This window comes from Giraffa tippelskirchi, chromosome 3 (assembly GCF_054371585.1).
Source record: "Giraffa tippelskirchi isolate mGirTip1 chromosome 3, T2T-mGirTip1v1.2.pri, whole genome shotgun sequence".
NCBI lineage: Eukaryota > Metazoa > Chordata > Mammalia > Artiodactyla > Giraffidae > Giraffa > Giraffa tippelskirchi.
The window spans coordinates 15,638,379-15,663,455 of NC_137277.1; the positions used below are offsets into that span (position 1 = coordinate 15,638,379).

At 41.1% G+C, this 25,077-nt stretch overlaps 1 protein-coding gene across 3 annotated transcripts in view; it reads right to left on the reverse strand.

Annotated features, from left to right (window-relative positions):
• POLG2 (DNA polymerase gamma 2, accessory subunit) overlaps positions 1-25,077 on the reverse strand; it is a 59,747-nt gene that overhangs the window by 26,606 nt on the left and 8,064 nt on the right. The window contains exons 6-10 of one of the 3 annotated variants that reach the window (XM_081576831.1): positions 22,905-22,985; positions 19,271-19,371; positions 17,042-17,159; positions 13,996-14,087; positions 779-1,321 (exon numbers count right to left, since the gene is read on the reverse strand). In XM_081576831.1, coding sequence (XP_081432957.1) covers positions 1,306-1,321; positions 13,996-14,087; positions 17,042-17,159; positions 19,271-19,371; positions 22,905-22,985 — 408 coding nt within the window. In that variant the 3' untranslated portion in view covers positions 779-1,305. Of the gene's footprint in view, positions 1-778; positions 1,322-13,995; positions 14,088-16,955; positions 17,160-19,270; positions 19,372-22,904; positions 22,986-25,077 lie in introns of those variants that run through there. The other 2 variants (XM_081576832.1, XM_081576833.1) reach the window with 2 other exon arrangements.

Sequence of the window (25,077 nt, forward strand, 5' to 3'; positions counted from 1 at the left end):
CCTTCACCATTTCCTGGAGTAACGACTATAATAACGACAATAATAATAACTGCCATAGGCTGAGCATATACCAGGTTCCGGGCACCGTTAAGTGTTTTGTGTACTTCTCACACCACCCTCCTCACACAACCCCAACTTTCTGTGGCCTCCACCTGCACCTACCCCCCGCACAGGCATTGAGCCCCAGCCCATGGCTTTTGGACTGAATTGTTTAGGAGGGGAAGGAGAGGAAAAGGGAGAGGAAAAGGAAGAGGAAGAGGATCTACTGAGTTTTCATTCAATAGTTACATTTTTTTCATGTCTAGAAGTTTCCCTTTGGCTTTTGATTTTTTTTGCTGAGACAGGTCTTAGCTGCAGTACGTGGGCTCTTTAGCTGGGGCATGCGGGATCTAGTCCCCAGACCAGGGATGGAAGCTGAGTCCCCTGCATTGGGAGTGCAGAGTCTTAGCCACTGAATCACCGGGGACGTCCCTGGTGCTTTTTCAAACCCACATATTCTTTTTTTTTTTTTGGTTGTGAAATAGAGTACGCATTATATAAAAATGCATAAAAATATACATCCACAGTTAAATAAGTTCTATTAAGTGGACACTAGCAACAGAATGTTGTCGGCATCCCAGAAGCCCTCTGCATAGCTCTTCTCAATCACAACCCCAATTCCCCAACTTAACTACCCTGTTATGGGAATCACATCTTTGCTTTTCTTTATAGTTTTACCACCCACATATGCATTCCTAAGCACCATCTTTAGTTTTGCCTGCTTTTTCAAAATTGAATGTAAATGAAATCACATAGCATTTATTCTCATGGCTCCTTTTGCTCAACATCGTGTTTGAGAGGTTTACCCAAGATGCTGCATGTATTTGTAGTTCATTTATTCCTCCAGCTCCAGTTCAGTTCAGTTCAGTCGATCAGTTGTGTCCGACTCTTGGTAACCCCATGGACTGCAGCATGCCAGGCTTCCCTGCCCATCACCAACTCCTGGAGCTTGTTCAAACTCATGTCCATCAAGTCAGTGATGCCATCCAACCATTTCAACCTCTGTTGTCCCCTTCTTCTTCTGCTTTCTATCTTCCCCAGCATCAGAGTCTTTTCCAGTGAGTCAGTTCTTCACAACAGGTGGCCAAAGTACTGGAGCTTCAGCTTCAGCATCAGTCCTTCCAATGAATATTCAGGGTTGATTTCCTTTAGGATTGACTGGTTTGATTTCCTTGCCGTCCAAGGGACTCTAAAGAGTCTCTTCTCTAACACCACAGTTCAAAAGCATCAATTCTTCCGTGCTCAGCTTTCTTTATGGTTCAGCTCTCACATCCATACATGACTACTGGAAAAACCACAGCTTTGACTATACAGACCTTTGTCAGTAATGTCTCTGCTTTTTAATATACTGTCTAGATTATTATTATCTTGCTAAGTAGTATTCCCTTGTTTGAATACTCTATAATTTATCTATTTTGGGCTTCCCTGGTGGCTCAGTGGCAAAGAATTCACCTGCAATGCAGGAGCCACAGGAGATATGGGTTCCATCCCTGGGTCAGGAAGATCCCCTAGAGGAGGGCATCCCATTCCACTCCAGTATTCTTGCCTGGAGAATCCCATGGACAGAGGAGCCTGGTGGGCTACAGTCTATAGGGTCACGAAGAGTAGGATACAACTGAAGTGAGTTAGCATGCATACACACAGCTTGGGACTGTTACAAACAATGCAGCTATGACCATTCTTACACGTCTTGCACATGTCTCCTGGTTCCCAAGTGCATGCAATTATTTTGAACATACATAAGAATGGAATTACTGGGGCATGGGGTATGTTTAGTTCACTGAGTCCTAAAATATTGACATTCACTCTTGCCATCTCCTGTTGGACCACTTTCAATTTGCCTTGATTCATGGACCTAACATTCCAGGTTCCTATGCAATACTGCTCTTTACAACATCAGACTTTACTTCTATCACCAGTCACATCCACAACTGGTTGTGGTTTTTGCTTTGGCTCTGTCTCTTCATTCTTTCTGGAGTTATTTCTCCACTGATCTCCAGTAGCATATGTGGCACCTACCGACCTAAGGAGTTCATCTTTCAGTGTCCTATCTTTTTGCATTTTCATATTGTTCATGGGGTTCTCAAGGCAAGAATACTGAAGTGGTTTGCCATTCTCTTCTCCAGTGGACCATGTTTTGTCAGAACTCTCCACCATGACCCATCCATCTTGGGTGGCCCTACACAGGATGGCTCATAGTTTCATTGTTAGACAAGGCTGTGGTCCATGTGATCATATTGGTTAGTTTTCTATGATTGTGGTTTTCAGTCTGTCTGCCCTCTGATGGAGAAGGATAAGTGGCTTATGGAAGCTTCCTGATGGGAAAGACTGACTGAGGGGGGAATGGGGCCTTATTCTGATGGGCGGGGCCATGCTCAGTAAATCTTTAATCCAATTTTCAGTTGATGGGTGGGGCTGTGTTCCCTCCCTCTTATTTAAGTAGAAAGTGAAGTGGCTCAGTCATGTCCAACTCTTTGTGACCCCATGGACTGTAGCCTAGCAGCCTCCTCCCTTCATGGGATTTTCCAGGCAAGAATACTGGAGTGGGTTGCCATATCCATCTCCAGGAGATCTTCCCAACCCAGGGATTGAACCCAGGTCTCTGGCATTGTAGGCAGACGCTTTATCATCTGAGCCACCAGGGAAGTTATATACCTGGGGCCAAACCATGGTGGAGGTAATGAAGATAATGGCGACCTCCTTCAAAAGGTCCCATGCACAGCCTGCTACACTCAGCGCCCTTGACCCTGCAGCAGGCCACTGCCGACCCATGCCTCCGCCAGAGACTCCTAGACACTCACAGGCAAGTCTGGGTCAGGCTCTTGTGGGGTCACTGCTCCTTTCTCCTGAGTCCTGGTGTGCGCAAGGTCCTGTTTGTACCCTCCAAGAGTCTATTTCCCCAGTCCTGTGTAAGTTCTGGCAGTGGGATTAATAGCGACCTCCTTTAAGAGGGTTTATGCCATACCCAGGTCTGCTGCACCCAGCCATACCTCTACAGCAGTCCACTGCTGACCCATACCTCCTCAGGAGCCACTGTAATGGGTGAATTTAACTCAGATGACCATTATATCTACTACTGTGGGCAGGAATCCCTTAGAAGAAATGGAGTAGCCATCATAGTCAACAAAAGAGTCCTAACTGCAGTACTTGGATGCAATCTCAAAAATGACAGAATGATCTCTGTTCGTTTCCAAGGCAAACCATTCAATATCTTGGTAATCCAAGTCTATGCCCCAACCAGGAATGCTGAAGAAACTGAAGTTGAACGGTTCTATGAAGACCTACAAGACCTTCTAGAACTAACACCCAAAAAAGATGTCCTTTTCATTATAGGGGACTGGAATGCAAAAGTAGGAAGTCAGGAAACACCTGGAGTAACAGGCAAATTTGGCCTTGGAGTACAGAATGAAGCAGGGCAAAGGCTAATAGTTTTGCCAAGAGAACACACTGGTGATAGCAAACACCCTCTTCCAGCAACACAAGAGAAGACTCTACACATGGACATCACCAGATGGTCAATACCGAAATCAGGTTGATTATATTCTTTGCAGCCAAAGATGGAGAAGCTCTATACAGTCAGCAAAAACAAGACTGGGAGCGGACTGTGGCTCAGATCATGAACTCCTTATTGCCAAATTCAGACTTAAATTGAAGAAAGTGGGGAAAACCACTAGACCATTCAGGTATGACCTAAATCAAATCCCTTATGATTATACAGTACAAGTGAGGAATAGATTCAGGGGATTAGATCTGATAAACAGAGTGCCTGAAGAACCATGGACAGAGGTTCATGACATTGCACAGGAGGCAGGGATCAAGACCATCCCCAAGAAAAAGGAATGCAAAAAGGCAAAATGGCTGTCTGAGGAGGCCTTACAAATAGCCGTGAAAAGAAGAGAAGGGAAAAGCTAAGGAGAAAAGGAAAGATATTCCCATTCAAATGCAGAGTTCCAAAGATAGCAAGGAGAGATAAGAAAGCCTTCCTCAGCAATCAATGCAAAGAATTAGAGGAAAACAATAGAATGGGAAAGACTAGAGATCTCTTCAAGAAAATTAGAGATACCAAGGGAACATTTCATGCAAAGATGGGCTCAATAAAGGACAGAAATGGTATTGACCTAACAGAAGCAGAAGATATTTAAAAAGAGGTGGCAAGAATACACAGAAGAACTATACAAAAAAGATCTTCATGACCCAGATAACCATGATAGTATGATCTGATATCCTGGAATTCGAAGTCAAGTGGGCCTTAGGAAACATCACTACAAACAAAGCTAGTGGAGGTGATGGAATTCCAGTTGAGCTATTTCAAATCCTAAAATATGATGTTGTAAAAGTGCTGCACTCAATATGCCAGCAAATTTGGAAAACTCAGCAGTGGCCACAGGACTGGAAAAGGTCAGTTTTCATTCCAATCCCAAAGAAAGGCAATGCCAAAGAAAGCTCAACTACCACACAATTAAACTCATCTCAGTTCAGTTTAGTTCAGTCACTCAGTCATGTCCGACTCTTTGCGACCCCATGAATCACAGCACGCCAGGCCTCCCTGTCCATCACCAACTCCCGGAGTCTACCCAAACCCATGTCCATCGAGTCGGTGATGCCATCCAGCCATCTCATATTCTGTCGTCCCCTTCTCCTCCTGCCCTCAATCCTTCCCAGCATTAGGGTCTTTTCCAATGAATCAACTCTTCGCGTGAGGTGGCCAAAGTATTGGAGTTTCAGCTTCAACATCATTCCTTCCAATGAACACCCAGGACTGATCTCCTTTAGGATGGACTGGTTGGATCTTCTTGCAGTCCAAGGGACGCTCAAGAGTCTTCTCCAACACCACAGTTCAAAAGCATCAATTCTTCAGTGCTCAGCTTTCTTCACCGTCCAACTCTCACATTCATATGTGACTACTGGAGAAACCATAGCCTTGACTAGATGGACGTTTGTTGGCAGAGTAATGTCTCTGCTTTTAAATATGCTATCTAGGTTGGTCGTAACTTTCCTTCCAAGGAGTAAGTGTCTTTTAATTTCATGGCTGCAGTCACCATCTGCAGTGATTTTGGAGCCCCAAAAGATAAAGTCTGTCACTGTTGCCACTGTTTCCCCATCTATTGGCCATGAAGTGATGGGACTAGATGCCATGGTCTTAGTTTTTTGAATGTTGAGCTTTAAGCCAACTTTTTCACTCTCTGCTTTCACTTTCATCAAGAGGCTCTTTAGTTCTTCTTCACTTTCTGCCATAACAGTGGTGTCATCTGCTTATCTGAGGTTATTGATATTTCTCCCAGCAATCTTGATTCTGGCTTGTGCTTCCTCCAGCCCAGCGTTTCTCATGATGTACTCTGCATATAAGTTAAATAAGCAGGGTGACAATATACAGCCTTGACGTACTCCTTTTCCTATTTGGAACCAGTCTGTTGTTCCATGTCCAGTTCTAACTGTTGCTTCCTGACCTGCATACAGGTTTCTCAAGAGACAGGTCAGATGGTCTGGTATTCCTATCTCTTTAAGAATTTTCCACAGTTTATTGTGATCCATACAGTCAAAGGCTTTGGCATAGTCAATAAAGCAGAAGTAGATGTTTTTCTGGAACTCTCTTGCCTTTTCGATGATCCAGTGGATGTTGGCAATTTGATGTCTGGTTCCTCTGCCTTTTCTAAAACCAGCTTGAACATCTGGAAGTTCACGTTCACGTATTGCTGAAGCCTGGCTTGGAGAATTTTGAGCATTACTTTACTAGCGTGTGAGATGAGTGCAATTGTGCAGTAGTTTGAGCATTCTTTGGCATTGCCTTTCTTTGAGATTGGAACGAAAACTGACCTTTTCCAGTCCTGTGGCCACTGCTGAGTTTCCCAAATTTGCTGACATATTGAGGGCAGCACTTTCACAACATTATCTTTCAGGATTTGAAATAGCTCAACTTGAATTCCATCACCTTCACTAGCTTTGTTCATAGTGATGCTTTCTAAGGCCCACTGGACTTCACATTCCAGGATGTCTGGCTCTAGGTGAGTGATCACATCATCGTGGTTATCTGGGTCATAAAGATCTTTTATGTACAGTTATTCTGTGTATTCTTGCCACCTCTTCTTAATATCTTCTGCTTCTGTTAGGTCCATACCATTTCTGTCCTTTATCAAGCCCATCTTTGCATGAAATATTCCCTTGGTATCTCTAATTTTCTTGAAGAGATCTCTAGTCTTTCCCATTCTGTTGTTTTCCTCTAATTCTTTGCATTGATTGCTGAGGAAGGCTTTCTTATCTCTCCTTGCTATCTTTGGAACTCTGCATTTGAATGGGAATATCTTTCCTTTTCTCCTTTGCTTTTCCCTTCTCTTCTTTTCACGGCTATTTGTAAGGCCTCCTCAGACAGCCATTTTGCTTTTTTGCATTTCTTTTCCATGGAGATGGTCTTAATCCCTGTCTGCTGTACAATGTCACGAACCTCCATCCATAGTTCATCAGGCACTCTGTCTATCAGATCTAGCCCCTTAAATCTATTTGTCACTTCCAATGGATAATCATAAGGGATTTGATTTAGGTCATACCCGAATGGCCTAGTAATTTTCCCTACTTCCTTCAATTTAAGTCTGAATTTGGCAATAAGGAGTTCATGATCTGAGCCACAGCCCACTCCCGGTCTTGTTTTTGCTGACTGTATAGAGCTTCTCCATCTTTGGCTGCAAAGAATATGATCAATCTGATTTCGGTGTTGACCATCTGGTGATGTCCATGTGTAGAGTCTTCTCTTGTGTTGTTGGAAGAGGGTGTTTGCTATGACCAGTGCATTCTCTTGGCAAAACTCGATTAGCTTTTGCCCTGCTTCATTCTGTACTCCAAGGCCAAATTTGCCTGTTACTCCAGGTGTTTCCTGACTTCCTACTTTTGCATTCCAGTCCCCTATAATGAAAAGGACACCTTTTTTGGGTGTTAGTTCTAAAAGGTCTTGTAGGTCTTCATAGAACCGTTCAACTTCAGCTTCTTCAGCATTCCTGGTTGGGGCATAGACTTGATTACTGTGATATTGAATGGTTTGCCTTGGAAATGAACAGAGATCATTCTGTCATTTTTGAGATTGCATTCAAGTACTGCATTTCGGACTCTTTTGTTGACTATGATGGCTACTCCATTTCTTCTAAGGGATTCTTGCTCACGGTAGTAGATACAATGGTCATCTGAGTTAAATTCACCCATTCCAGTCTATCTTAGGTTGCTGATTCCTAGAATGTCGACATTCACTCTTGCCATCTCCTGTTTGACCACTTCCAATTTGCCTTGATTCATGGACCTAACATTCCAGGTTCCTATGCAATACTGCTCTTTACAGCATCGGACCTTGCTTCTATCACCAGTCACATCCACAGCTGGGTATTGTTTTTGCTTTGGCTCCATCCCATCATTCTTTTTGGAGTATTTCTCCACTGATCTCCAGTAGCATATTGGGCACCTACCTACACTCATCTCACACGACTAGCAAAGTAACGCTCAAAATTCTCCAAGCCAGGTTTCAACAGTATGTGAACCGTGAACTTCCAGATGTTCAAGCTGGATTTAGAAAAGGCAGAGGAACCAGAGATCAAGTTGCCAACATCCGCTGGATCATCGAAAAAGAAAGAGAGTTCCAGGAAAACATCTACTTCTGCTTTATTGACTATGCCAAAGCCTTTGACCATGTGGATAACCACAAACTGTGGAAAATTCTTCAAGAGATGGGAATACCAGACCACCTGACCTGACTCTTGAGAAACCTGTATGCAGGTCAGGAAGCAACAGTTAGAACTGGACATGGAACAACAGACTGGTTCCAAATCGGGAAAGAAGTATGTCAAGGCTGTATATTGTCACCCTGCTTATTTAACTTATATGCAGAGTACATCATGAGAAATGATGGGCTGGATGAAGCACAAGCCGGAATCAAGATTGCTGGGAGAAATATCAATAACCTCATATAAGCATATAACACCACCATTACGGCAGAAATCGAAGAAGAACTAAAGAGCCTCTTGATGAAAGTGAAAGCGGAGAGTGAAAAAGTTGGCTTAAAACTCAACATTCAGAAAACTAAGATCATGGCATCTAATCCCATCACTTCATTGCCAATAGATGGGGAAACAGTGGAAACAGTGACAGACTTTATCTTTTGGGGCTCCAAAATCACTGCAGATGGTGACTGCAGCCATGAAATTAAAAGATTCTTCCTCCTTGGAAGAAAAGTTATGACCAACCTAGACAGCAAATTAAAAAGCAGAGACATTACTTTGCCAGCAAAGGTCTGTCTAGTCAAGTCTATGGTTTTTCCAGTAGTCATGTATGGATGTGAGTGTTGGACTATAAAGAAAGCTGAGCGCCGAAGAATTGATGCTTTTGAACTGTGGTGTTGGAGAAGACTCTTGAGAGTCCCTTGGACTGCAAGGAGATCCAACCAGTCCATCCTAAAGGAAATCATTCCTGAATATTCATTGGAAGGATTGATGCTAAAGCTGAAACTCCAGTACTTTGGCCACCTGATGGTAAGAACTGACTCATTTGAAAAAACTCTGATGCTGGGAAAGATCGAAGGCAGGAGCAGAAAGGGACAACAGAGGATGAGATGGTTGGATGGCATCATCGACTCAATGGACATGAGTCTGAGTAAACTGCGAAAGTTGGTGATGGACAGATAGGCCTGGCGTGCTGTGATTCATGGGGTCGCAAAGAGTCGAACACAACTGAGCGACTGAACTGAACTGGGGTATGTTTATCTCCAGTCCAAGTAGATAATGCATACTTTCTTCCAAAGTAGTTCTACCACCTTTGCATTCCCATGAGCAATATGAACATCCCCATTCCCCTACATCTTCACCAACACTGGTGATATCTTTTGTTTCAGTTTAACCACTCTTGTGGGTATATACTGGCATCTCATTGTGATTTTAATTTATATTTCCCCTGATGACTAATAAGGTCAAGCACTTTTACGTATATTCGCAGGCCATTTGGATTTCTTTTATAAGGTGCCTGTTTGAGGTACTTGGCCTATTTTTCTACTGAAGTGTTTTGACTTTTTCTTATTTTTTAGTAATTGTTCTCCTACTCTGTAGCTTGATTTTTCATTATCTTAATGGTACTTTTTGATGAAGTTTTTTCTTGTTTTAGCTTACAGTTTTTATTATAACCAAGTAGCTTTACCAAACACCAAACTCAGTAGACTTAAAATTCTAATGCATTATATCATGCAAAATTGATTTCTGGCTTGTAATGACTGGTGACTACAGATCCACTTTTATTATTTTTACTCAATATTATTTCCCATATAGGCTTTCATATATTTACATAGCTTCTTTTAACTCTTTCAGCACATATCATCTTTAAAAAAAAAATCTATTTCTTCATTTATTTTTGGTTGTGATGGGTCTTCACTGCTGTGAGGGCTTTTTCTAGTTGTGTTGAGCAGGGGCTACTCTTCCTTGGGGTGCACGGGCTTCTCATTCAGCACATATCATCTTATTTAATTCTTGCATTGTTGGTTGGTTGGTTGGTTTAGTTGCTAAGTCATGTCCAACTCTTTTGTGACACCATGGACTATAGCCTGCCAGGCTCCTGTGTCGATGGGACTTCCCAGGCAAGAATCCTGGAGTGGGCTGCCATTTTCTCCTCCAGGTTGATGAAGTTTTAAGAACTTGTTGTGCCTGCCGTTGTCTTTACGGTTAGTGTTTTTTTGTGAATGTGTGTCCAGATGAATATTTTTTCAACTTGAGGTCATACAAGCATTATCCTATACTACTATCTACTAAAGGCTTTTTTTTTTTTTTTACTAAAGGCTTTTTTAGTTACTTTCATATTTCAGTTTATATCAGCCTGCAATTGTTTCTGTGATGTGAAATTGGCATCACATTTTTTTTTTAATTTTATTATTTATTTCTGGCTGTGCCAGGTCTTCGTTGCTTTGCATGGGCTTTCCTCTAGTTGCTGTGAGCAGGGGCTACTCTTCGCTGTGGTGCACAGGTTTATCAGTGCGGTGGCTTCTCTTGTTGCAGAGCACGGGCTCTAGGTGCACAGGCTCCAGGAGCTGCAGCATGCAGGCTCTAGAGTGCAGGCTCAGTAGATGTGGCACGTGGGCTTAGTTGCTCCGTGGCATGTGGGGTCTTCGCAGACCAGGGATCAAACCTGTGCCCCCTGCTTTGGCATGCAGATTCTTATCCACTGCACTACTAGGGAAATCCTGGCATCTCATTCGTTTCCCCTCCCCTGCATGGACATACCCCATTGCTGCAGCACTGCCTACTGAAAAGGCCGTCCTTTCCCCACCAAACTGCAGTGTCATCTTTGTCACTAATCAAATGTTCATATACACGTGGGTTTCTTTCTGGGCTGTAAATTCTATTTCACTGTTCTATACTTATCTCTCCTGTGTCAATGCCATACTCAGCTTTTAAATAGATCATAATAGCTGGAAGAGCAATTTCCCCACCTTGTTCTTTTTAGTCATGTCTTAGCTTTTCTTGACCTTTTCATTTCTGTACTTGGCGAGGCTTGTGGGATCTTAGTTTCCCAACCAGGAATGGAATCCGTGCCCCCGTAGTGGAAACACAAAGCCTTAAACGAGACCGCCAGGGAAGTCCCTGCATTTCCATACACATTTTAGTCGGCTTATTATTTCCTTACAGAAAAAACTAAACACAGTACGGTTTTTGATTGATATTGCATTGAACTTTTAGATCAACTTGGGGAGAATTAACATTTTTATAATACTGAGTTTTCTGAACTGCAAGCATTTCATCATTTGTTTGTCTTCTTCAACTCTCTCAGTAGTGTTTTATCATTTTCTGTATAAACAATCTTGCGTACTTTTTGTTAAATTTAGTGTTAGGTGGTCAATATTTTGAGGCTATGTTAAGTTGTATTTTTATTTCATGTTGTGGACATATAGAAACACAATCACTTTTCTTCATCAACTTTGTATCCAGCAACCTTGCTAAATTCCCTTTTCAATTTTAATAATTTGTCTAAAGGTCTTCTAATTTATCTATAGGTTTTCTTACAATCTGGAGACCAGACAACTACTGCTGCTACTGTTAGCATTGTTGCCTTCGGTACAACTGCCTCACCCAGAAACTGGAGCCCAGTGGAGTGTGGAGTTCTGCCACTAGAGATACTTGCTTTTCAGCAGAAATCATCATCTCCCTTCTCCTTTCCAGGTCCCATGGACATGCGTCTAATTGGTGGAAGATATTCACAGTCATACCCTGGCAGCAAGGGAATTGCAATTTTTCAGGTTTCAGACCCCACCAAATAGAAGAAGGGTTATGATGTGGCTTAAGAGAACCAACCAAAATAACTACCACTTTAGCCAAAATACCAATCAAGACTGAGGGGAAAATAAACACATTTTAAGACAAAGGAGGAGGTTTCTCAATTGCATTCACACTGAAAGAACCACACAATGTACTACATGAAAAAGGACACTGAATACAGATTCAAGAAGCGTGTGTGGTGAGGGTGAGCAGTGAGAGAGAGAGGTATATAAGGTTTGAAAACATGATAAAATTAGCAGGATTTTGAAGTTGTGTTATGGGTATATGGCTAAACAAGTAGAAAATGTAAATTTAACATGAAAGAAAGTCCAAATAGAAATCTAAATATGGATGAGAGTTTAGTATGTGAAAAATATGGCATTTTAAATCAATGGGGAAAAGATAGAACATTCAATACAGTGTAAAAATTGAAAACCACATTTAAAAAATTAGAACTCCACTTCATTTTTTTTTCCACTTCATCCTTTACAACAAAATCCATTCACCTAGCTCAAATACTAAAATACATAAAAATTAAGCCACAGAAGTGGAGGAATTTTATAATAATCTTTAAGAGGGAAAGGCTTTTCTAGGTATGACTCGTGATCCAGAAGACATAAATGAGTGTTAAATTTAGTTAGATGAAACATTTAAAAATCTTTAACTAAATCAAAGGAAAGGGGAGGGGAAATATTTTTAATCCATGTCTCTGATAAAGTATGATGTTCTACAATATGTGATGAGCTCTCAGAAATCATCAAGAAAAAGGCCAGCAACCCAATAGGAAACTGGGAGAAGGCCGTATATGCAAGGTGACACCAGAGCAGCATGAAAACCCTGCTGGGATGAGGAGCTGCAAATAGGTGTGCTCTGACAGTTCCCTTCACGCACGTGGCCCTTCGCCCCTTCCAGTCCCAGAGCTGGGGGATTACAACCTAAGGAGGCTGCCTTCTCTCAGTGCTGCTTCTCCTAAAGGAGATAAAGGGGAGAGCTAACCACAGGAATGATCAGCAGTGAGTGGTTCAGTGATGTCTGAAGATCCTGCCTTCTTCTTTTTCCTTTATTGCCCTGGAGAGACATGCACTAGTCCTTGCCTTTGACCTTCCCCATTACACGCTATCAGAAACAGTAACTAAGATCTCGGATAGTGCATCAATTCACAGGTTAGGACAATTAGACACCTAAGGATTACAACGATCTCCAAGCACATCTCCTTGGCCCCTCACACATCATGTGGAGGAAGGCGCAGCCAAGAAGGGCCAGAGCAGGACCCTCTAAACGACAGGTCTAAGGAGGTACTGCTACCTCTTGCCAGGTCTTCCCAGGTCTAAGAAGGGTATTGTTACCTTTCTTGTCCTGGCCACTATCACCTGGGTACTGTCAGAGCTCCTAACAGGTCTCCCCACTGCCCTTTTACTCCTCTCACATTCCACTCTCCACAGTGAGCTTTTCAAAATAACACAATGTCCCTCTTCTGCTCAGACTGTGCCCTCTCCTGTCCCAATGGCTTCCAGGCTCCTTACTGTGAAGCAAGCACCCTGACCACCTCTCTGACCTCACTTTCTCCCCTCAGCTCTGTCCTGCTTTATGTTCCTTGCTCATTCCATGCTGCTTCCCTCCTAAGGGCCTTGCCACTTGCCACTCCCTTTTGCTCAATGCACTGTCCCAGATCCTCACAGCTGGCTGCTTCACATCATTCAGTTTTAGTTGAAGGTCACGTCCTCAGAAACTTCCCTGATCACCCATGTAAAGCACACCACCCTAGGCATGAGCAAACACACCATCAAACACACCACTATTTTACAACACTATCGCTACCCAGAATTACCTGAAATTGCCCATGCACCTATTGGCTTATTGTCTGTCCCCACCTGCCCGCCCTCAGAAGGGCTTTGTCTGTTTTGCTCACCTTTGCATCCCAGCACCTTAAGTTCCTGATACTTGGGTGCTCAAAAAGCTTTTGCGAATAAACAAAATGAACAGATACATGACACATGTACAGGCCAGACTTCAGGAAAAGCACAACTATCCCTGGCATTTAAATCTGAAATTTCTCCCATGCTTTCTCACAGGAAGATATGGTGTAACATAGCAACCCTCAAGAACTTTTCTATGGTGGCATGAAAAATGAATTTATTCATAAAGTTCTTTATTTTTTTTAACCTGTCCCGTGGCATGTGGGGTCTTAGTTCCCCACCCAGGGATCAAACCTGTGCCCCCTGTAGTGGAAGCACAGTGTCTTATTAATCACTGGATCGCCAAGGAAATCCCATAGAGCTGTTTTTAATAACATCTTTTAATATATATTGGTGTGGTATAATACCTAAGAAGGGTATTTGGTAAAAAAAAAATTTTATTAAATGCAATTGGGTTGGAGGGAAGTTCTGTCAAAACCATACCATCCAGGTATGCAGCTGATACTTTTTTTAAGATCTTTTTTTTTCTAATGTGCACCATTTTTAAAGTCTGCTGAACTTGTTACAGTATTGTTTCTGTTTTTGGGGTTTTTGTCCAGGAGGCATATGGAATCTTAGCACTTCCTACACATGGGCTTCACTATTAGGAGAAATAGTATGTCTGTCTGGGACAGGGCTTGAATATATTTATTTTTATAAAGTTCCATAGATTCTGATGCATAACCTCAGTTGGACACCTCTGATCTGGATAATCTTCTATAAATATTACTTACCTCAACTGCTGTTTAGATATTCCATGTTGCCAGTTAGTGCAGTCAGCTGACCTGAGACCAGGAATGTAATCCTCCCGTGAAGGCTGAGGCCCCTAAGAAGACAAAGTACCTAAATAAAGGTACCTGTGGGTTGGACTGAGATTTTCTTTAGAAAACTAATTCTTAAAACTTTTTAGATTCTTACAGTTATACTAAAATAAAAAATTGGACCCCAAACTGCAAAAATGAAATTTAACCTTTCAGGTAAACATATGGTGGGAATATTGGTGTTGCAGTTTCTGAGAGTGCTGTGGTTAAGATAAGGCAGGTGAGCAGTTGTGTGGCATGACATTCTAATTTTATCTCTCAGTATTCTTGAGAATTGGGGTTCTTGGGGGTGGGGAGATAAAGATGTGTGATAGAAGAAGTTCAAGTCAAAACCCTAAAGTCCTAAAGGGGCATGAGGGGACTTTTGGGGGGTAATGGAATGTTCTATATTGTCACGTGGTGGTGGTGATTATACACGTTAGAACTCATAACGTGTACATTTAAAATAAATAAATTTACTGTATGTAAATCATATCTCAGTGAAGCTAAGTCACACACACACACACACTTGCCAGCTCTGAACACTGAAAAGGTCTAGAAAGAAAGACCACCTTCTAATAATGAGCACCCCTGGCACCCAAGGTATAATCTCCAAACAGTTTTCCAAAAAAAGGAACCAGGGCTCCTTGGAGAAACTCTAAACTATACGATCTCTATATTAGATATCAGATACTAAGGAAGCTCTCAAGCACTACTACAGTTGTGTCAAAAGGACTTGAGACAAAAGATAGGACAATTGTGCATGAAAAAGAGTTAAGGAGGGTGAACCCACCATTTCTCCCACCTTTCCCATACCCCTAAGCAAATAGTAGATGAGATATTTTCCTTCATACAAGTATTCTAGCTAATAAATAAAGAAGGATGATAGAATCAGAGTACCAGCATTTTGCCACCTCTTAAAAACTGGCTGATCTGGGCATTGGTCAATGATTGCTGGCATTGCCCCAAGAGAAACAACCCGATTAGTGCCTATAATCTTGCCCACCCCCCGCCCCACACCAAAGTGATCAAGCCTCTGGATTCCATTTCCAATCTACAGGAGATATACAGGAATAGGCTAAACTAAACCAAGGTGATTCAATTTGCAAAATCCAAACAGTAGAAAACACTGTAATAAACAAACATTTAATAAAAAAGTACAAGTGAGCAAGAGTGCTCAAATCTATAAGGGTAACAATCAACTTGAACAAAGTAGACCTTATTTGGATCCTGATCCAATTATGAGACAGTTTTTTAACAGAAAATAAGTGGATATGTGTTTAGACGTTCAGTCGTGTCTCTTTGCGATCCCATGGGTGATCCCACCAGGTTCCTCTGGTCCATGGGATTCTCCAGGCAAGAATACTGGAGTGGGTTGCCATTTCCTTCTCCAGGGGATGCTTCTGACTCAGGGACCAAACCCAGGTCTCTTGCATTGCAGGCAGATTCTTTACCATTTGAGCCACCAGGGAAGCCCATAACTGGATATCTGATATTACAGATATGATTTTTTAAAACTTTTTATTATCATAATCCTCAAACATACACAAAAAGCAGTACAATGAACCCATGTACCCATAACTCAACAACTCAGGACTATCCTTATTTTTCACCTATATTCTACTATATTTTTAAAACTAAATTTTAAAATAAGTCTCAGGTATCATATATTTTTACTCAAAAATATTTAAGTACATGTCTTTGAGATAAGGATTTTTAAAAAGAAAAATAAAGCCATAATATCATGATCACACCCAAGAAAATTCTCAATAATTCCTTAATATCATCTAGTGTTAATTTTTTCAGGCATGAAAATGGTTAACAAAAGATCCTGAACCTGCTTTGTATAATATGGAAGGGTGGTGTTGGGTGGATGAGGCAAGACTGGTCATAGGCTGATGGTTGTTGGTACTGGGTGATAGGTACATGGAGTTAATTATACTATCCTATAGATGTCTTTGTGTTTGAAATTCTCCCTAAGAGCAAAAAATAAAAATCTACTAGGTAAGGCCAACTCAAGACAAGTTAGCCAACCTTTCAAGACATTGTACACAAACCATCAGTTGGAATATTTGCCAAGTTGGCAATGACAACACAGTCAACACAAACATAATCAGCACATAAAAGTTTATAGAATCAGATACTAATATTAGATTATGCCATTTAACATTTACTTTAGCTTGCTTTTCAAAAACCAATAAATGCACTAATTTAGTTTTAGGTTAATCTTTGATATCTGAGAGTGCATAAAGACCTTTTCTTTCCTGATAACAAAACCCATTTCAGAGACTAAAAGACAGTACCGTAGCACCAAAGGGTAAAGTGTCTTTCATCCAAATTAATCATGATATCCTCATGCCCTTGGACAATGACTGACCTAGTAATGACCGTGTGATTCAGTTCTGATGAATAAAAGTAAACAAGTCTTCTGATCAGGATGTTTGGGAAAGTGTTTACTTTCCTAATTAAAAAGGGAAAGAGTGGTGGCTGGCTAGTTCTTATCTCTTTGACTTTCTTTCTAACTAGAATGTAGCTGAGAAGGTTAGAAACAGAGCAGCCACCTTGTGACCAAGAAGCAACAAGTAGAAAGATAAAGGCCATATACTGACGATGGTGGGAAGATAGCAAGAGCCCTGGTCCCTAACTACTATAGAGGAAAAAAATCACACCAGCTCTGGACAGTCTAACCCCTCGATTGCTTGTTATCAGAAAAACAAACACCAATTTGCTTAATCTAGTATAGTAGTATTTTTCTCAGAGTTGAAAATATTCCTGATACCATGAAATACATCAAAAAGTAGCAGAAACAATGAAAAAACAAAGCACCAAAAACATCCACTTCTTAAGTGCAAAAGGGTTGAACAACAACAACAAAGTTAAATAAGACAACCAACTTAGGAAAGGTGAATATTTATTATACAAATATTGAAATCTATACATTCTTAGCTGATGATATATATTTAGTTAAAAAGTCTTTTACTTTGGAAATATGCATCATTTCCTTCATTGTGGTGTCTCTACTTCTCAAATGTATTAATCCATTCTCCAAAGTAGCTTCAGTAATCAACACTGTGAAGAGGATACTCATTTCATCATATCTAAGAAAAAAAAGTAGTTAACCAAAACATATGAGCACAAATATAAATTGGAAATTCACTACATTACCAGCATTAATTACTCTGGAATCAATGTCACTTTCCAGAGCCACAAAACTCAAAGGCAGTGCTTGAGAGCTAAACCCAAAAATAGTTTTCTCAAGTTTCTGAATCATTTTCAAAGTAAAATCTTCAGAAAATTTCTGACTTATTGTAATAGCTTGGAAGCCATAAAAGAAAATAAAACATAAGAAATAAATAGTGTCAAGAAAAAAAAAGAAAAGGAATATTGGTATCTCAACACATCATCTGGGGTGATACTATATATGAACCTCAGAATGCTGCTGCTGCTGCTAAGTCGCTTCAGTCATGTCCAACTCTGTGCGACCCCATAGATGACAGCCCACCAAGCTCCTCTGTCCCTGGGATTCTCCAGGCAAGAATACTGGAGTGGGTTGCCATTTCCTTCTCCAAAGCATGCATGCATGCTAAGTCGCTTCAGTCGTGTCCGACTCTGTGCGACCCTATGGATAGCAGCCCACCAGGCTCCTTCCTCTGTCCACAGGATTCTCTAGGCAAGAATACTGGAGTGGGTTGCCATTTCCTTCTCCGGAACCTCAGAATAACCTTAGCCTTTTGGTATGTGGATACAATCCAAGAAAATTATTTTAGACCCAACTCTCTTATACGACTACTATAACATTAAGATCGAGTGTGCAACAAATGATACCAAAACCCATGTTTCATATATAACTTAGTATGCTAACTTACCGTTTCTAGTTTAGCAATAACTGAATATATTCCACACTGGCCTTTTTTTGCTTACCCAGTCACACACTGGATCATTAATATTTCTCTTCTTTGTAGGACTCCACCAGAAATTATCTTATTTATCTACTTACTTGTCTACTGTCTACTCTAGCCCACTACAATATAAGCATCACAAGAACAGGAAACTTACTCTCTTATTTGTTGCTGTTATCAAAGTACATAAAATATAGTAGGTGCTTAATATATATCATATATATATATATATGATACATATATATGTTCTTTGTCCCAGAACATATTCTGGGACAAAGAAAATAAATATTCTGAGACATAAAGCCTTTACTATGTAAAGAACAAATGTAACTTGATAGTGTCCTTAAGACTCAAATGGTAAGATTTTAGAACTGAGAACACTGGAAGGTTCAAGTACTACTACTCCATTTTATATCTGATAAAACCATCAGTTGCTCTATCTGTAGAAACCTATTTTCTTCTGACATCATCTGAAAGGTATATTTAACAAGTTACTAGAGAACTGAGGAACAAGACACTAAGCTTCACAACTTATCACCTAAAAGGTATGTATTTGACACAAAAAGCTAAAAAAATAACAAAATAAACCCAAAGTAAGGGAAATGAACTGTTTTATTGAAAAACAGAAGTTATTGGAAATAGCAAGGCTAAGACTAGAGACAGGGAGATTGATTAGATTAGTTCAATAATTCAGCCAAGAGATACTAGTAACCTTAACTTGAGTAGGGACAGTGAAGATGGGGAGATATGGACGTGAGATACATTTAGGAGGAAGACAAGAGTCAGTGATAGACTGGGCGTGGACAGTAAGGAAGAGCGAGGCCTGAAGGACAATATCCAGCTTTCAGTCTTAAGTAATCAGGTAAACAGAGGTACCGATCAACTGAAAAAACCAGTTCTCTGTTCTCTGGAATGAAATTACCTTCCACTCAGCCTGAGAATGAACCATAAGAACCAGCAAGAAAAAGGCACTCCACTCAGGTTCCCACAGTCCTGATTCAACAAATGCATCTACTAGGACTAATTCCATTCCTGATAACTGAAAACCTCAGGCACACATACTTCATGGTAGGAGTCTTGAGGTTTCACATAGCACATGGTTAAATACACCTGATTGAGAATTGTTTCCAGCTGTAGCAATTAATTAAGGGTATGTGGTTCTGTAAACAGAACAGTTAGGAATAATTTTAAATTACATTATATATACATATTTAGAAGAGATTTGTTACTCATAAAGTAAAGAAACATCAGATAGTAAAAAACTTTGAATAAATACAATTTTTTTTAGCAACCAAAAAGATAATTCTCACTTTGAATAAAGTTGTTCCAGTGAAGACTGCACGGTTTCCAAATAACCAGGCCACACAGAAATTCCATTCTCTAGTAATTCATTAAACAGCCCTTGACAAACCTGGGGAAAAATACAAAAACTTTGAATATGAAAGAAAGAAAAGTAGCTAGAAGTATTACCCTATTTTTATGAAACCACCAACCATCTTTTTCAATCTTTAAAATGGTCATAAATCCCTTTAATTACATAATATTGTTGTACTTATAAACTGTATATTTCTTAAGAACTTAAACACTGCAAAGCATGTTAGTTGTTTAGTCGTGTCCGACTCTTTGAGACCGCATGGACCACCATAGATGGGCAGGCTTCTCTGTCCATGGAGTTCTCCAGGCAAGAATACTGGAGGGAATGGCCATTCCCTTCCCCAGGGATCTTCCCAACCCAGGTCTCCTGTATTGCAGGTAGACTCTTTACAGTCTGAGCCATGAACACTAAATGCAAATCTGAGGTTTTTATATTAAATATAAGAATTATTATTATCCTCATCACTCAAAACACAAAAGCAAAACAGATTCTATCAGAAAAAAAGCAGTTAAGTCCAAAGGGTTATGTTAACTCATCTGAGACTTGAGGACTGAAGAGAAGAGACATCAAAAAGTAAGAAGAAGCCAGAAAAGTATGAAAACTAGGAAAGTGGTATTCCTGAAGCCAACTAAAGAAAATGTTTCAGGAACAGAGAATGATTGATTAGCATCAGTGGAATGCTGGAGACATAAGCCTGATGGAAAATACAGAAATAATAATGAGTAAATGAGTTTACTTTACTGTTTTCTTAAAAATGGTGATGCAAAAAAAAAAAAAGAAAGAAAATTTAAAATGCCAGTAACAATCCAAAACTAAAAACTCTAAAGCAAGATTTTCCTCACTGGTGCTGCTGACACAGGATGTTTAGCAGTATCTCTGGCCTTCATCAAATGCCTGGAGCACTCTCCCTCACCTTGTGACAACCGAAACTGTCCCCAAACTTTACCAAATGTCCCTGGTGGGGAGGGGGAGGGTAATGGTGAGTGGAAGGGTCACGTGAGAGCATGTGCTTGCGCTAGAGCACCGGTGTCTCAAACTTTAGCATCAGTAACACCCGGAGGGCTTGCAAAACACAGATGGCTCAGCCTCACCCCAGAGTTTCTGATTCAGCAGGTTTGGCAAGAATTTGCATTTCTAGCAAGTTCCCAGGGAAAGACCAGAGCAAAGTAAATGGGTGTTAAGGTATATGGTATTTTGGGGACAAATGAGAATATAGGTATTAATAAATCTTAGAAAGTAACAGGAAAAAGACTAATATGAGTTTTAGTAAGTTAGTGGTTGCCAGCAGAAAATGACTTCTTCCTAACAGAAGGCGGAGAAGAAACAGCTCTCAGCATGATTAAGCCCAGGTGAAGACATGGGGAAATGAGAGCCCTCCCGGTGCAGTCCACAAACAGGGGCAGCCAGTTTGGAGAGCAATCTAACTGATGTTGTGAAATTAAGGCTACACGTTCATTTTATCCCAAAATCCGATCCCTGTAAAAATAACCCACAAAACCTCTTCCATAGCCCAGAAAGTTACAGGCATAAGGATTCTCTCTGTCATAAAGCTGACAGAAAGGTTAAAAACAGAACAGGATACTACTCTTTGGGAAAACACCTGAAGCACAAAGGAGTACTATTCTTCTTGTAAACAAAACAGAAAAGGGCCTGCAATGCTAATAACAAAAATCCAAGAGGCAGAGTTCTTCTTTGTCCTTCAAGCCAAAAACAACTCCCTAGGAACCTGGTACCTCCTGCGGTGTTTGGGAAGTCTTCCTCAATCCTGGGGGCAAATGTGGAAATCAAGCCATTCTCTTTCCCTTTCCCTGAGCTCATTATCACCACCTTCCCAGACCCTCCCCAAGAGCTCGAGAAAGCCGGTTAATCTTTCAAGGGTCCTCACTCAGTCCTGGATGGTCTGAGTCACCCAGACAGAAATGACTGCTGAAGGGGCCCTGGCTTTTTTTAAGAGTATTTAATTTGACCAGATATATTAGAAAAATAAAATAAGATTGCAAATATAGAGCTTGTGCTGATACCAACAAGTATCAAAATGTTAAGCTGGCCAATAAACACGTGAAAAGACGCTTAACATCGTTCAGTATTAGAGAAATGCAAATCAAAACTACAATGAGATATCACCTCACTCCGGTCAAAATGGCCATCATCAAAAAGATCTACAAAGAATAAAGGCTGGAGAGGACAGGGAGAAAAGGGAACCCTCTTGTACTGTTGGTGAGACTGTAATTTGATACAGCCACTATGGAGAACAGTATGGAGGTTCCTTAAAAAACTAGAAGTAAAAACCACCATATGACCCAGCAATCCCACTACTGGGAGTATACCCTGAGAAAACCACAATTCAAAAAGACACATGTAACCCAATGTTCATTGCAGCACTATTTACAAAAACTAGGGCATGGAAGCAACCTAGATGTCCACTGGCGGATGAATGGATAGAGAAGATGTGGTACATATACACTGTGGAATATTATTCAGCCATAAAAAAGAATGAATTTGAGTCAGTTCTAGTGAGGTGGATGAACCTAGAGTCTGTTATACAGAGTGAAGTCAGAAAAACAAATATTGTATATTAATGCATACATATGGAATCTAGAAAAATAGCACTGATGAATCTATTTGCAGGGAAGGAATGGAGATGCAGATATAGAGAACAGACTTGTGGACACAGTGAGGGGAGGAAAGGGTAGGACCAGTTGAGAAAGTAGCATTGACATATATGACACTGCTGTGCTGAGTTGCTCAGTCATGTCCGACTCTTTGAGACCCCATGGACTGTAGCCCACCAGGCTCCTCTGTCCACGGGAGTTCTCCAGGCAAGAATACTGGAGTGGGTTGCCATGCCCTCCTCCAGGGGATCTCCCAAACCCAGGGATCGAACCCAGGTCTCCTGCATTGCAGGTAGATTCTTTACCATCTGAGTCACCAGGGAAGCCCAAGAATAGTGGAATGGGTAGCCTATCCCTTCTCCAGGATATCTTCCCAAACCAGAAATCCAACCAGGGTCTCCTGTATTACAGGTGGAGTCTTCACCAGCTGAGTTGCCAGGGAAGCCCATATATAACACTATCCTGTGTAAAATAGCTAGCTATCGGGAAGCTATCAGTCTAGAGGGGTGGGATGGGAGAGTGGAGGGAAGTTCAAGAGTGGGGGGATATACATATAATTATGGCTGATTTGAGTTGTTGTACGGCAGAATCCAACACAACACTGTAAAGCAATTGTCCTCCAATTAAAAAAAAAGTGTTAAAAAGAGAAGAGGTAAGAAATTATTCACTAGACTTCTGTACAAATATCTTGATCACCAAAATCATGTATACTCATTTTTAAAAAATACAATTATGACTAAGCATGACACTAACAGCAAAATCCACTGAAGTGTATTCAGTTTCTTTAGTATGCTATATTTCAAATTGCATTAATTAACCACAGTATTTATCCACAGTTCATTATTTAGTTAAAATTTTTTTCTAATGAATCAAAATAAAACTTAGATGGCAAACTACTGATTTACTTGGAATAATGGTTATAGTTGAAATCAAGACATTAAAGCTTATTTAACCCACCTGTCTTAGTTCCACCGTTGGGCCTCGTCCCACATCCAAAGCAACTTTAATAGGGGCCAAACAAGGGTGAAGTTTAAGCACCTAAAACAATTTAAAGAGCAGGGGTAAGAAGGACAAGCACTAACAAACATGAAGCTTCTTAAACAGTTAAAATTTTCTGTGTGAAAATGGAAGCCAGCTGAGGTCATAAAAAGTCATGTAAAGATGCGTCAGTCATCTACATTCAGCTGCCAGATTTCTCCATTTAGGCATTACGCAGAAATACATTCACCTGATACTCTCCTCTCTCCTGACAACTCCATTTACCCTCAGTCGAAATGCCCTTTCCTGGAATCACTGCCTTCACTATCCAGCCTGTGCCACGTGCCTTATCACTTGCATTTTCTCCTGCCAAAACCCATCACTCTACACATTCATTCAGCCATTCAACACTTGGTACGAGAAACAGTTCTAGGTGGTGGGGACAAAAATCCCTGTCCCTCACTATGGGGAGAAGATAACAAAATAAAAAAGTAATATATTTGAAGGTAGGAAAGGAAAAGAAAGTGAAGTCACTCAGTCACGTCCAACTCTTTGTGACCCCATGGACTGTAGCCTGTAGGCTACAGTAGACTGGACTGTAGGCTCCTCTGCCCATGGGACTTTCCAGGCAAGAGTACTGCAGTGGGCTGCCATTTCCTTCTCCAGGGGATCTTCCCAACCCAGGTATCGAGTCCGGGTCTCCCGCATGCAGACGCTTTACCATCTGAGCCACCAGGGAAGCTCTATATTTGAAGGTAGTAAGTGCTTAAACAAAAAAAAAGAAAGAAAGAAGATATGTGTTGGCAAGGGGTGGGCTAGGGGAGGGCTGTTTGCAATTTTAAATAAGGTGATAAGAGAAAGTCTTCTCTCTGAGGTGATATCTGAGCACAGACTTGAAATTGGATTGAGGGGCAAGACTTGTGCGTTTGGAGGAGGAGCACTCAGACAAAGGGGAGAACTAATGACATGGCTCTGGGGGCACACCTGGCATGTTCTAGAAACAATAATGATGTCTGTATTGCTAGAGCAGACTGAGTAAGGTGGAGACGAGTTGGAGGTCAAAAAGAAAAACGTTTTGTAAAACATCTTAGGGGCTTGAGCTTTTCCCCTGAGTAAGAAGAGGAGCTTACTGGAGGGTTTAAAGCCGAGGAGCTGAGTAACATGTACTGTTCAAAAGGGCCACTCAGCGCAGGGAGTTGGGGATGATGGTGGCTTAGGTCCGAGTTCAAGCAGGGGCGGTGGTAAGAAAAGAAAAGGTCAGATTCAGGATATATGTTGGAGACAGAGTCAAAGAGGTTTTGCTGATGATTTCAAAGTGGGGTATAAGAGAAAGAAGGGATCTCCCTTGTTTGTTTGCTACACATGCCCCATAAAGCCCAACTCCCAGAATGGCCACATCAGGCTAAATGAACACTGCATAATATATCACTAACTGTGCAGAGTGGAGCTATAAGCTCATGGTGTCTGACGCTAGGTGAGCACTCAACATGTTAAAACTTTTGATTTGGAGAAGCTCCCTGTCACAGTTGAGGGGAAAAGGACCATTCTAAACTCGTGCCACTTAAACCCCTACTCCTCCACATTTTAAGCTAACAATCTTGCTTCTGAATTCCCCAAGAAAACAAAGGATGTGAGTAAAGCTTCCTTCAAGGGCTAAACAGCCCCGGCAGCCTATTTATATCTATACTATTGTTTTTCCTCCCTGCTGCTTAAAGTAACCCTTTTCAAGACAACACCCCCCGCTCCCCGCAACATGTATTCTTGACTCCATCTTAATCCTTCTTGTTTCTTCCAAAATTTGCTCCATTAGGCATTTCATTTCTCTCCTACAGCTGCAAACGCTCCTCTCTCTCTTGATTTTGAGCCCGTAAGAATGCTAAAACTGCACGTGCTAAAATAAGCCTTTCCCTTGACCCAGACCCATGGCTTGCTCCTGTGATCCAGTGACCAGCCACTTGGGGTTAGACCAGAAGCTGAGAGGTCAATACCACAAATCTGGCTGGTCTGTCTTACTCCTATTTAACATTCTGCTTCTGATGTAAGTGGAAGCCATCAGTGAAAAGGCTCAGGGGCTGAGAGTCAGAGAGAGCTGTCTAGCTGCCCAAGATCAAACAGAAACGCCTTTGGGATTACCCAGTAGGGATTCCTGGTT